The sequence below is a fragment of the Dendrobium catenatum genome, unplaced genomic scaffold (genome assembly GCF_001605985.2).
Source record: "Dendrobium catenatum unplaced genomic scaffold, ASM160598v2 fragScaff_scaffold_847, whole genome shotgun sequence".
Classification (NCBI taxonomy): Eukaryota; Viridiplantae; Streptophyta; class Magnoliopsida; order Asparagales; family Orchidaceae; genus Dendrobium; species Dendrobium catenatum.
The window spans coordinates 3,223,086-3,238,095 of NW_021319309.1; the positions used below are offsets into that span (position 1 = coordinate 3,223,086).

At 34.4% G+C, this 15,010-nt stretch overlaps 1 protein-coding gene across 1 annotated transcript; it reads right to left on the minus strand.

Moving 5' to 3' along the window:
* Positions 1–4,914: 4,914 nt before the first annotated feature.
* Positions 4,915–8,438, minus strand: LOC110113613 (mavicyanin). Its single transcript, XM_020846258.2, has 2 exons — positions 8,205–8,438; positions 4,915–5,568 (listed from the first exon to the last, which is right to left on the minus strand). The coding sequence occupies exons 1-2, from the start codon at positions 8,368–8,370 to the stop codon at positions 5,159–5,161; spliced, it is 576 nt and encodes a 191-aa protein (XP_020701917.1). The 5' UTR covers positions 8,371–8,438; the 3' UTR covers positions 4,915–5,158.
* Positions 8,439–15,010: the final 6,572 nt, after the last annotated feature.

Consider the following 15,010-nt stretch of genomic DNA (forward strand, 5'->3'; position numbering starts at 1 on the left):
TATATATATATATATATGTGTATATCAATTTTTGATCTATTATTCTGGGATTTTTTTTTGAATTGATTGGAATTATTTGTTAAGAAATAAAAAATATTTATAATTTTGAAAATCGGACCGAATCACTTATCACCATGTTCAATCTTGAACCAGTTTTATGACCAGTTAAATTAATCTTAAAATCATGCTCTGCATTAAACTGAAATGAGCCGATTAAAACCACTAGTTCGATCGATAATCCATTGAACCGGTTCACCCTTTTTTGAATTGAGCGGTTCAATTGTAGGATTATTTAAATAATTCCTTTAAAACCAAATATTTTTAAATAATAATATTCTTTTAACTTCTAATTGAAATTTTCTTATTAAAAGTAAAGTAGGCGGTCATAAAAGGTAGTTAGATGTGGAAGTGATGGCGGCAATATTATGCGATCTAAATTCAATATGTAAGTTAGGCTATCTTCATTATCATCATATTTTATAATATTAATCAGTCCTGTTTTTAACATAATTTTTAATTATATCAACCGATTGTAGGGGTGTTATGCATATTATCGCTACTAAAAAAATTAAAACACAACATTTAAAAACCGCTGCTACTAACTTTCTTTATGAGCCGGCTCGAATTCAGCTCATTAATAAGTTCATGAGCCGAGTTTACTGAGCCATAAGTTGGAAAATCTTGAGTTCAGCTTGGCTTGGTTCGTAAGATCGTTGACCTGCTCAATTAACTTAAAATATATTTTGACGAGTCAAGCTCGAGCAGTCGAGTCAAACTCGAGCATTTTTAACGAGCTTGAGACTAAAATTTTTTTAGACGAGTTAAGTAAAGGAGCTCGAGTCGAGTTGAAGTTCCAGTTCGAGCTCTGCATAAATTAAACAAGTTTAGATTGATTAAACAAATTCTTGACTCATTTACACCTTTAGCACGTGATTGTTCTTGGAGATGTGTTTGTCAAATCAGATGATGATGAAGGATTGAGTGCTTAGCAAATAAATTTAAAAATAATTTTGGCATGAATGCTAGTTGAGAAGATCTTGATTTCTCTTACATCTGAGCAGACCTTCCACTAAGTTGAGCCGACCAAGCATGTTGTTAATTTTAAAGTTATAGGGATTTCTTAGCAAGCCAATGTAAGAGGAACCCTGGTCATCTCCAAGAAGATGAGAAATCTTAAAGCATTAAGTAGTATACTTAACTTAGGGGTGTTAATATTTGACACGACACGAAAATCCGACTCTAATCTGAAATGAAAATTTTACGTTAATCCCGACCCGGTCTCGAAACGGGTCAAGATAGGGTTCCCGGATTCGACCCCTTTGAAAAAACGGGTCGGGTTCAGGTTGACTCGGAAACGTGTCTGCCCGCATCTGCTACGCGCCTAGTCCTCGTTGAGTGACCTTGTTGCTTGTCGCGTTGCCCATAGCGTCGCCTTGCTTGAGTCAAGTCACGTTGTCATCTCTTCATTTTGTTCGTCCCTTCGCTATCTCTTAGCGTTGCCCGTCGCGTCTCCTGCTGCAGCGTCGCTGTTATCGCTGTCACGATTCGCTTATGAGCTGCCAATGCAGTGTGTCCACGTCTGTTTCCCGCTATCGTGCCGCCGCCACTGCCTTGTTGCTATGCCGGTTGCGGCGTTGTTGAGCCGCTGCAACTGCCATTGCCGTTGTCAAGTTCTCGGGTCAGGTCGGGTCAACAGAGTAACCTGTGCGGGTCAGGTTGATATTAAAAACCTAATATGTTTGCAAAAACGGGTCGGGTTCAAGTTGACCCGTTTAGACCTGGGTCAATTCAGGTTCGACCCAAACCCGATCCATGACCTAATTTTGACACCCCTAACTTCACTAATCATTTGTGCATTCAAACATGCGGATTATCTTTTAACTCATCCTAGTATCCTACTTTATTTTTTCTATGTATGATCATTTTCCTTGGTCTCCAATATATGAGTATGAATGATTTAAGCTTTATTCTTTACAATCAATCACAACATCTCTCTATAATTTTGTTTTATTTAAAGCACTAATCTTTGCATTCATTTTTGAATATTAAAACTTGGAGAATGACAATATTATGTAATTGACAACATTATGAATAGACCATTAAGAAGTTGATGGTTGATCTTTTTTAACATTTTAGCATTTTACAATGATGTCTATGATCCTGCTGTCACATACGATTGATCTCAGTATTGTACTTTTTTTGGCTTCTTCTATCAGTTTTTGGTTGATGCCTTGAGCAGCCTTGGTTGTTTGATGGGGAACTCTTTGTCTTTGCTTGCTAACATAGTTAACCATTACTGTTGTTATTGGGTGAATTCCGCTTATTTCTGCCTGTTTCTGGTGGGTTAATACTTTGCTGTTTTGTTGGCTTCTCCTATCAGGATTTGTTTGTTGCCATGAGCCGTAGTTGTATGCCGGGGAATTTTTGGTCCTTGCTTGCTAACATTGTGAACCATTACTATTGTTATTTTGGGACCTATGCTTATTTCCACCTAATTCCAGTGGGTTATTGCTCTTCTGTTATGTGTTGGAATTGTTGTTTTTTTGACTTCTCCTATCAGGAATTTCTGAACACTTGGATTAGCTTTTTGTGGAATATGTGGGTACAACAGGTTACTGGTTTTATTTATGTGGCTAATTTGAACCCTCTAGTTGAGGGTAATCAATACAGTTTGTCGATTCATTGGAACACATTTGCTTTTAATTTTTTGTTTAATGTTCTTGCAGGCCTCTTTTGAAGGTTTTTGGAGACTCGTTCTTGTTTTGTGTAGGACCCTATTATGGCTAGAAAGGCGGTGCTGAGTTGGATGTATCTTTTCGTTTCCTTTTTTTGATCTTATAATGTTATTAGGGTGCTTTGTATTTGTGATTAGTATGGATATATGTATCTTAGGTTTCTTTTTGACTTTTTCTGTAGCACTTTCGAGCATTAGCGAGTTGGAGGTCACTCTAAGGACTTTGTACTCCTTTTTTGATTAATTAACATGTAAGCCCATCGGTGGGTTTTATCCAAAAAAAAAAAAAAAAGAGAGTTAAATATTGCTTTACTTGGGACAACTTTCATATTGCTTTGCTTTTAAGATCGCAACCACTATGTCTTTTTGGCCAATACTTTTTCGCTGCTATAACGAAATTTTTATACTAAGAAGTTATTTTCTACAAAAGCTTTAAAAAAAAAATTGCTTTATCTATAATACCATTATAAAAAGTTGAAGTCGTCTCAAATAAATCATAAATTATTAAAAAGAGTTTTGTTAAACATGCATGAATATGCGTTTCATCTTTGCATGTGAATTTGTCCTTATGTCAAGACTGGGTGTCAATTTCGGGTCACGGGTCGGGTTCTAGTAGAACCCGAAACTAACTAGACACTATTCGGGTCAACCCGAACTGATCAGTTTTTGCAAACATGTTTGTTTTTCGAACCCGAACATGACCCGCTTCTGGTTCGGCTTAACCCGACACAACTCGTAAGGAACGACTTGACGAATCGACGACAAGAGCTTTCTTTCATTCGCGCGTTTATTTAGCCATATCCCGCAAACTCCGTTGACGACGGAAAGCGAGGTGGCACCACGACGACAGCAGGCGAGGCAACACGGCGGAAAACGACAAGGCAACGACGGGTCTTACCTACTCGCAGTCTAGCCTTCTAGGACCTATGTCTCGCGACTCTTGCGAGATGCAGACGTGATGACGGCCTTGACGGGTGAACATCTGGACGCGATGAAGGGCAACCTCCGGTGGATGCTTGCGGACGGCGGACGGGCTCATACGATGCCGAAACATGACGGACTGATGCGGACGCGGATGCGACTTGAGGGTTTCCATGTCAGTTCGGGTTTGCGGGTTGACCCAGACCCGACCTATTTTTTCAAACGGGTTGAATTTCGGAACTCAAAACTGACGTTTCGAGCCAAGGTTAACCCTCACCCGGATTTTTTGAGTCAGATTCAAATTTTTAGGTCGTGTCTAATATTGATACCCTCATGTCATGTCTTCTTAACTTCTAATCAAAAGAGTAGCTTATATGTTGGCTGGATTTCGTTTAGGCTAGCGAAGCGGAATTTTCATCATATTTAATGGCGCTCCTATATTGCTACTTTCATGAATCAAGTCAATTTTCATTGGATTATCTCATACTCTGTTATTAAATTACCTCTACTCATCGAATTAGATATAGGTGAAATAGTCAATATTGTGGGAGAGGTAGGAGTAGATTTGAGAGAGTGAATGAATAGATGAGAGTAATTTTTATAGTTGTTTTCTCTGACTTTTTATCTCAATGATTATTTAAAGGAGATCTACTTCTAAGCAGGTTTGAAAACCCTTTAATGAATCTAAACACTTTTGGTGCACAATCACAATTCAGCTTGATTCATTTACATTATCGACGACTCTATTATGAACAAAAATGATTATGTCATAACGCAAATATCTCTATTTGATCTCCCAAATAATGGAGAGATTATCTGTGCGGACACCAGACACAACTTACCATCCAGAGGAGAATCGGGTGCAGCCACGTCATCCAATACTGAGTAGTACCGAGCTCGGTACAGAGCAGTACAAAGCATCAGTACCGAGTAAGGGTGATATTGTGCATTTTCATTGGGCTCTAGGCAATGTTCAACATCCGCATAGAATAATTCATCCAAATAATGATAGATCAAATTAAAATTTCAATAATAATTATAACAAGTAACAACTCTATTTGAGACGGCTTTCTTACTACTTTTTAAAGTGTTTGGGACAACTTTCTTGCTACTTTTAAATGCAGTTAAAGTATGAGCATCAATTTCATATAAAATTTGAATGAATTTATAAGGAGATTTCTGTTCCAATGTAATACTATCTATAATAATATATCCTTCAGTTATAAGCGTAGGATTACTTGAAGAGAGAATTTCAGGTGTAGAGCAGAGCCCTTTATTTTAAGAACGACAAAAAAAATTTCTTTTACATATAAGGGCTCATTTTCTTACAGCAGAAAAAAAGCAAAAATAAATACCGAGCAAGCAAAATTACAGAAAAAGAAGGCTGCAAAGGTCTCGTTAATCTCCAAATCATAACATCTAACAAACAACATAAAATTCACATTCTAAAGCGAAAAGCCCATTAAAAACAATTAAGCCCATAGAAACCGCACTGCCTCTCGCCTAGCCCATGACAACAAGTCCAAGCCCAATCAGACCACCAAGAACCACTGCATCGCCACCGCGGAATCCGCTGAAGCCGGCGGCGCTTTTGCCGCCAGCGGGTCCTGGCGGCGAAGGAGAGTTAGGGGTGGAGGGAGGCGAGGTCGATGATCCTCCGGACGGCGTAGGGGTTGTCGGCGAACTTCCGGTCGGCGGGCTGGCGGAGCTGGCTTTGGCAACGGTGACGGCGAGCTTCATGCCGCTGGCGCAGTGGCCGGCAGTGCCGCAGATGAAGAAACGGGAGCCGGGAGCGGTGAGACTTATCTTAGTATTACCATCGGTGTGGGTCTGGAGGGCGTTGCTGGTACTGCAAGAGTCGTAGTCGGATTTGCTCACCTCCTCTGCGCTGTGGAGCCCACTATAGGTGAACACTATGATTGGTAAACATAAGGAATCAAGTTAAACTAAGGTTAATGATATTAAGTAAATAAACATGTATCAATTATTTGAATTTTATTTTTATATTTATTATGTTATGGTATGCAGAATTTTTATAAGCTTAATTATTTAAAATTTAGGCTTCATTTGAGAAAACTTTTTTTTTTTTCAAAAATAATTTTTAAGTTAAAAAAATTTTGTATTAAAAAACTATTTTACAAAGCAACAATAAAGCTACTCCAAACGAAACCTAAGAGCATTAAGAGCGAAACATGTGATTGTTCATATATACTAGTAATCATAATTTCATTTAGTTCTAGTTTTTTTTTAAAATTATTTTCTCATTATTTTATATTTTTTTAAGAAGAAAAATAACTAAGTTATTTTTTCAAGATAATTTTACGATCAACTTTATAAAAAATTGCAGCTGTCCCAATTAGGAGAAATTATTTTGTGCGGTCTCTGAATAATTCAAAGGCGAATTAGAATGCCCTACGTAACTGAATACCAAGCGGTACACACAATAAATGACGTGGCATGTTCTCATTCGTCTTTGGACGGCGTTCGTCACTCTTTTTAACTGATGTTCGATGATGCATTCTTATTTTTGTGATGCATTCTTAATTTTCTCTGAATGATGTTCGGTGATTGCATAGAATAGTTTCTCCCCAAACTGAACCTAAAACTTATAGAACACAAATTAGATAATCAAATATTTAACTAATTAGCATAGGTTCTCTGCACATTTTGTGCTCTGCACCCCAATTTCAACGGTTCCAGCTTAATTTTAAAGAAAACAGTCACATGGGCTGGTTCAGTTAATAATTGCGATGATGGCTTCCAGCTCAGTATTGATTTATTAAAATTTGAGCATATTTTATTTTAAATTAATTTGATTCATATAATCATAATATTAATGTAATTTTTCAATATATGTATTTATTTATTTTTTTTATAATTTTATATTTATTTAATAATTTCAAATATATTTATTTAATTTTGTATAATTTTAAATTAACAAATGACCTATTTGTCGGTATTATCCTTCAATTTTTCATATCACTTTGCATTTTCAGCTTAATTTTTCATAGTATTTAATTTTTTTTATAATTATAGTAAGTTTTCATCAAAATTAATGTAATTTCTGTCCAAATCAAACAAATCGATACCTCTTCAAAATGCTCAAAATATAGCCGAATTCGATATTTTGAGTTTGAATCAGTCTCTTTGATTAGATTGGAATCAATCACAACCGTAAAAAATGCATCACACGGATGGGATGAGATTAGTTTCACGTTGCAGTTTAACCCATAACTACAGAGTATTTGCACCAAAGGGAATTAGATTTTTCATAAACATAAACTACAGAGTTTTTTTTTTTTTTTTGGGACATTTAGGCCATTTAAGGCAAACTCACACACACAACGCATACACAGAGACTCGAACCTTAGACCTCTTAGTTGAAAGCCTTAGCTCTCAACCAATAGGCCAAGGTGAGTTGTGTAACTACAGAGTCTCTCTTGACCCTTTTTTTTTTTTAACATAAATAGTATTCTGATGTCCCAACAAAATTGGCATTCTGATGGGCCTCATTGTGTTGAATTTGCTTTGAGATTAGTGTTAAAAAATAATACATATGATTTGAAAACGACATTCATTGTCCTTGGATTTGTGCTACAATTAGTACTACAAATAATTTCCAAGGAGTACACTAATTTTAGCACAAATCCAAAGGCAACGAGAAATTATTACGTGCGGACGCCGAAAGCATAGGAAAGTCAATCAGGAGCCGCCACATCATGCAATGTACTGTGCATTTGGTGATGTGGCAACTCCTACTTGATGTTCAGATGCATTCAGAGTCCTAGCACTGCTTTTTTTCTTGTGGGAAAAAAAAAGTCCTTGCATATTTTTAATTCCTAATGAATTTAATGCCGGATCGTGCTTCAATATCTTTAGATTTAGTTTAAATTTACGTTAAATTAAAATTTTTGTACTTAAAAACTATTTAAAAAATAATAAAAAAGCTATCCCAAATCAAGACTAAGACTTCGTTTGCGACGGATTTCTTGTTGCTTCTTAAAGCAATTTTTTAGTACAAACATTTTAATTTTTGTACTAAAAAGCTGCTTTAAGAAGTAACAAGAAAGCCATCCCAAATGAAGCCTAAGGCTTCGTTTGGAATTACTTTCTTACTTCTTCTTAAAGCAACATTTAGTATTAAAATTTAATTTTTGAACTAAAAAGCTATTTTAAGAATCAGTAACAAAACCGTCCCAAATGAAGCCTATGACTTCATTTGGGATGTCTTTCTCATTACTTTCTAAAACAGCTTTTCATCAAAAAAAATTTTAATAGAAGAAATTTTTTAACTAAAACCTTATTTTAGAAAGCATTAAGAAAGCTGTCCCAAACGAACCCTAAGTGTGTCACTAATCTAAGCATTAATCCAAAAATAATGAAACCATCCTATCATTTTTTCCATTGATACATCTAAGGCCAATTTTTTCCCCATAGAACAGATCCTTCAATTAAATTTTATATTATCTGCAAGTGAATTTTCTTTTGGTTCTAAAATATAAAATAAAATCCGGAAGTGAGTTACAAAAGAAGCTGGTAAGTGACTTACATAACGAATCTCCAACCTTGAAGACTTTGCCAGAAGCCCAAGTACTATAATCCACACCACTCGTCCACCCCTGAGAGTCACCGACCGTATAATCCTTCCCAAACGCCGGCACCGTCGCCACCACCACCAAGCAGAGAACAACCAGAGCTCCCATGAAACCAGCCATGTCTTCCTTCAAAGAGAAACTTATTTGTGCGTTGGGGAAGATGAAGCCATGGCGTGCTTTATAGGCAAAAAGATAAAGATATATTATTATTATGAAAGGCTTTCTTTTGGAAAATTAAAGAAGAAATTCTTTTTGAATTTCTTCTTAAGGCTTTGTTATTTTATTTTATCATTTACAACAGCTCCCCATGTTGGCTTTACCAACTCCGCAATGCCTTTGCCCACCTAACGCATTTGGGATATCAAATCAAGGAACTGGATTTGACAGCCAATGCGGTGTTAGTTTGGTTGAGTTAGTGGGTGGCTTCATTGTTTGGTTAATCATTATTATTATGATAATAAATTTGATTATTTGGTATTGAATAGAGGTTTAGTCAAATTTGATCTGTCTTAAACTAGAGTTTCAGTTGAATTTTAATATTTTATATTTTATGTTAAGTGTACTCGTTTTAGATATTCTGAGTCTATTATTTAGAATGATTGGGAAATAAATAAGGATATTATTCGTAGAATTCAAATTGGATGGTTGAAGTGGAGGAATGCTTCGAGTTAGTTGTGTGATAAAAAGTATCACTCAAATTTAAGGGAAAATTTTATAAGATGGTGGTGAGACTTGTAATGCTCTATGGCTTAGAATGTTGGCTCTTAAAAGAGAAGTATGATATAAAGTTAAGCGTTGTTGAGATGAGGATGCTCAGGTGGATGATTTTATAAGATGGTGGTGAGGCTTCCAATGCTCTATGGCGTAGAATGTTGGCCGTTAAAAGAGCAGCATAATATAAAGTTAAGTGTTGTTGAGATGAGGATGCTCAGGTGGCTGATTTTATAAGTTGGTGGTGAGACTTGCAATGCTTTATGGCGTAGAATGTTGGCCGTTAAAAGAGCAGCATAATATAAAGTTAAGTGTTGTTTAGATGAGGATGCTCAGGTGGCTGATTTTATAAGTTGGTGGTGAGACTTGCAATGCTCTATGGCGTAGAATGTTGGTCGTTAAAAGAGCTGCATAATATAAAGTTAAGCGTTGTTGAGATGAGGATGCTCAGGGGCATGAGTGGATTTAATCTTAGAGATATGATACGAAACAAGCGTATTCGTGAAAAGGTTAGAGTAGCTCCACTAACAGATAAGATTAGAAAGAGTTGCCTTAGATGATTTGGTCATGTAAAACGGCGGCATTTCGATGACCCTGTTAGGATAATAGATGTAATAGATTTGACCTATGTTAAGAAAGGTAGAGATAGGCCTAAAATGACTTGGATAGAAAATATTAGAAATGACTTTTCTTTATTAGATTTAAATAAGAATTTGACTCTTAACATAACACAATAGAGAAAAAGAATTCATATAGCTGATCTCATATACTATGAAAAACTTGTTGTTGTTATTGTTAAAATATCTTTTAAGAACTAATGAATAGTCTTTGTTAGCTCAAGCTTCAGTGATTAATTTTTTGAATTTGAGGCGTAATTTGCTATCTTAAATTGAATCTAAATTTGCTCATGAGACAATTTGATTAGGATCTATTTTGGACAGTTTTTTCTTAATTTTATTTTGAACATAAGTAATACCTATAAATTTTTTATTTCTTTTTTAAATTTTATGAGATAAATAACTTTTATATATATATTTGAATCTAAAATCTTTTGATTAGTAATCAAAGCTTTGAACCAATAAATAAATATGAGTTGCATTATATATTAGAATATAATAGTTATTGAAAAAAAAATGACCTTAAAGAAGTAATCAGTAATCCTTCATTAAAAAGATATTTATGAGTTGCATTATATATTAGAATATAATAGTTATTGAAAAAAAAATGACCTTAAAGAAGTAATCAGTAAACCTTCATTAAAAAGATATTTTTTATTAAAATTTTTGAAAAATAAAAAAAAATATTTTGTCAAAGAGAAAAATGTGATAATAGTTAAATAATAATAATAATAATAATAAATGCCCAAAACGAATTCTAACACTCTCTTCATTCAGATCGGTTAATCAAAAAAATACAAAAATATATAAAAAAATTAATAAAAATAAAAAAAAAAAATTCAGTGCAGTTAATCAGATTCTCGTGTCACCCGTACCTGTGGGTGTTGAAACTGGTTTTTGTTCTTGGGGCTATAGTGGGCCCCGCAATTAGTGCGTGTGGAGCTTTGTAGGTCCAGTGTGAGTTGTTCTAAATGGGTCCCGCAAATAATGCTTTGTCCTACACACTATGCATGAGGATAACGTTAAATTTAGTTATTTTAATAGTAGTATTTGCTCGGACTAAATAATTATTTATTTTATATAAATAACAAAAGTGTAAAAAAGAATTTCAAATATAACATAAAAAAATAATATCAAATTTTTATCCCAATATATTTGGCCTGCTACATAATTTTTTTTTTCTCTATTTTGCCCTATTAAGAGTCAAACTCTCATACATGTTGCGTGCGAGAATATACGCAGCGGTAGAGTTTGTAAATTCGCGTCCTAGCGTTGCACGAGTATTCCGCACACAAACAGAAAAGAGAAAGTGAACACCAAGGTTTTTACGTGGAAAACCCAAAAAGGGAAAAAACCACGGGGCCTCGCCCAGTTGTAAAGTTTCACTAGTGTTTTTGTAGATTACAAATGGAGGATTCGTCCCACAAATTGGGATAATCCGAATACAATTTGTTTCTCCCAAGAAGTTTACAAAATTCTGCAGATTCTCTGCGTTTTCCGAAAATCCGGCAGAGTTCCGGCGTCTTCAGGCGGCAGGAAGAGCTTCGGCGGTGGTCGAGGAGGTGAGGAATCTCCTTTTCCCCTTTCTCCTTCTTCTTCTGCGAATTCCTGGTGTTTCCCGAAAATCCGGCAGAGTTCCGGCGTCTTCAGGCGGCAGGAAGAGCTTCGGCGGTGGTCGAGGAGGTGAGGAATCTCCTTTTCCCCTTTCTCCTTCTTCTTCTGCGAATTTCTGGTGTTTCCCGAAAATCCGGCAGAGTTCCGGCGTCTTCAGGCGGCAGGAAGAGCTCCGGCGGCGGTGGTCGAGGAGGTGAGGAATCTCCTTTTCCCCTTTCTCCTCTTCTTCTTCTCTCTTCTGGTTCGTATTTCCGAGACGCTCAGTTCGACTGTAAGTTTGCTGAAATCGGAGTCCGGATGGTCTCCGAATTAATTTTTGAAGTTTTCAACTTGATTTTGCATCGAGATTCGCACTCGTTTAAGATAATTTTTTAACGGCGTATCAATAATAATTAAAAAAAATAAAATAATAATAATAAATGCCCTAAACGAATTCTAACACTCTTCATTCAGAGCGATTAATCAAAAAATAAAAAAAATATATATATAAAAAAAATTTTTGGTGCGGTTAATCAGATCCTCGTGTCACTCGTACCTGTGGGTGTTGAAACTGGTTTTTGTTCTAGGGGACATGGTGGGCCCCGCAATTAGTGCGTGTGGAGTTTTGTAGGTCCTGTGTGAGTTGTTCTAAATGGGTCCCGCAGACCCAATAATGCTTTGTCCTACACACTATGCATGAGGATAACGTTAAATTTAGTTATTTTAATAGTAGTATTTGCTCGGACTAAATAATTATTTATTTTATAAATAACAAAAGTGTAAAAAATAATTTCAAATATATAAAAAAAAAAAAATAAGATCAAATTTTTATCCCAATATATTTGGCCTGCTACATAATTTTTTTTCTCTATTTTGCCCTATTAAGAGTCAAACTCTCATACACATATTAAAAAAAGAAAAATCATTTCAAATAATTTATAACCAAATTTTTTTAGGTTTCTCTCTTCATTTGTTTAACATGCTATGAATCTAATTCAATTACTCTCCAAATTAAGTCACCGATGACCAATACTTTTTGTGACCGAATCATCTATCTACTACTGAATCTACGCAACCTTATCACATATATACTCATTTTACATTATATCTCTAACTGTAAAGCCACTGATCCACATAAACATCCCCATCTCTGTATCACTTAAAATAATTTATGCATATTTTTTAATTATAAAACTGCTCAACTTGCAATGCTTTATGGTGCATAATGTTGGCCGTTAAAAAAGAAGCATAATATTAAGTTAAGTGTTGCAGAGATGAGTGACCTTACTCTTAGAGACATGATAAGAAATGAACATATATGTGAAAAGGTTAGAGTAGCTCCAGTGGAAGATAAGATAAGAGAGAGTCGCCTTAGATGGTTTGGTCACATAAAATGTTGGTCTTCCGATGACCCAATTAGGAAAGTAGATGTATTATATTTGACTTATGTTAAGAAGGGTAGAGGTAGAACTAAAAAGACTTGGTTAGAAAATATTATAAATGACATTTTTGTATTAGATTTAAATGAAAAATAACTTTGAACATGACACAATGGAGAAAAAAAGATTCATGTAGTCGACCACACATAGTGGGATAAGGACTTCATGTTTGCTATTCTTGTTATTGTTCTTTTTTAATTATGAATATTATGCATTATAAAATATTATAGCTCTCACAATAATCTTATAAAATTTTCTCTTAAGAAGCTAACATAATAAAATAAAAATAGTATGATAAAAATAAAAAAAAAATTGAAATTAATTTTTGCGAATTATTTGGTACTTTGGTGCTCAATTAGAAATAAGAATGATGGCCAGTTAATAAAATTAATTAAGAGAAAACATTTTTTCCTTATAAAAAGAAAAAAATAATATAAAATTAGACTTCTCATTGTAGGTGAAGGAACCCGCCAAGGCTATCATGTCAGGAATCTGTTAGAGCTGGAATCACTGAGAGAGTGAGAGCGACCTGTTGGACTCCATATTTTTTCTCTTTATATACTGCAAGCAACAGCTTTTGATCAAATAATGATAATAAGGAGCCAAATAAGCAAACTATTTTGTAATTTTTAATTTGATAATTATTGAGAAAAAATAGATATATTTTTTAATTAGAATTGGTGGACCTAAGCTCACCTACAACTTTTATGTCATAGTGAAAGAAGCTTGTTGGATGAGGCTAAGAACTAATTGAAGAATATAGATATTATTGTATAATTTTCTGATTAAGGTTAAATTGGCTCTTAGAAAAAGTAAGGAATTTTATTTAATATACTATTTATTAGATATAAATAAAGATTAATATTAATTGGAATGTAAAAAACTAGATAGGTAAGATGTAATGGAAAGTTAAAGTGTTACTTGTTTTTGTTTCACTATATTTACAGTTTTTTTGTTTCTTTATAAAGTAATTTTACAATTGCATTCAAGCAAGCTTTTCTTACAAAGAAAAATTACCATCTTATTAGAAAACAATCTGATGAAGTTAGCTGAAATAGTAGTCATCAATTACAAGAGAATAATAATCTGTCCCAAGTGATGTCCAAACAATATCGTATAAGACATTTTACTCGCCCAACAATCTGCTGATTTTTGTAGCAATCACTTTGATTATTGGAAAGATCTTTCTATAATTTTTAAAATTTTTATCAAGTTGTGTACATTTTTTAAGGCTACTTAGTCTTGTTAGTAGCTAGGATATTTGAGTACTACCAAGCCCTTTAAATATCTCTGAAAATGATATGAAACCTTCAAGTTTTTTTTTTTTTTTTTTTTTTTTTTAAGAACCTTCAAGTTTTGTTGTAGTGACCAAAATCTAGGTTGTTGGAGATAACATCCTTATTTTGGTGGAGGATACTGCCCCCCAACTGGACAATGATGTATTCAATTCCTTATTGATATGGTCGGCTAATATTTATTTCATTTTAATGTATATGCATGCTCCCCAACATGCTTATATTGCATGTATAAATTTCCAAAGGTAAAGATTTGTAAGAAAATCCAACACCAGCATTAATGAATTTAAAAGAAATAAACATGAGATATAAACTTTTTTACATTTAAACTTCATGATTAGCGTATATGCATGACCATAAAAACTAACAATTCATGTAAAAAATTAACCAACAAAAAAGAGCTACGTGAACTTTAAAATTATGGACAGTTTGGATGAGATCTACTCAAATTAAATAAATAAAAAACCCACCAATGCTTGTTTGGTTGGTGGGTGAGTACGGTTGGAAACCTTCAATCCGTGCTCGATTCGCTTCAAGCAACAACAACTCTTAAGTAGAGCCCAATCAATTGCAGGCTAAAAAATTTCTAAGGTGAGTGTCTCTTCTAAGCCAACCAAAAATTTATCATGCCACTATACACCCTTTTGAGGGTGTCAGCAGGTGAATTCCCGTTAAAGAAAAACCTGTCCCATACAAATCCTGAACCATGAAAATTGCCTTTCAAAAGGTCTATGTTTTCAAAAGCCTACGCTACTCCTTGTTGACTTTTTCAAGAACGATAGCTAAATATGAACTTCATTTGTTTTTGTGCAGGCGAGAGAAAGTAAAAGCATTCTCCGTTGAAATAATAGACTTTCGTTATTATTACGAAATAGCAGTTTGGAATAGACGTTTTACCGCAACACTAAACTGCTCCTCTAAGCAACGCACCACCACTGGAATTTTCTGACTTTGCAGGAAAGGGCTGCTGTGGCTTGAACCTTACCTAATAAGACTTTCTTACTGTTTCTTAAGATAATTTCTTAATACAAAAATTAAAAAAATTATTTTAAGTAGTAAGAAAATAATCTCAAACAAAGCAAAAATCTTTTGAAGTAATTTATAA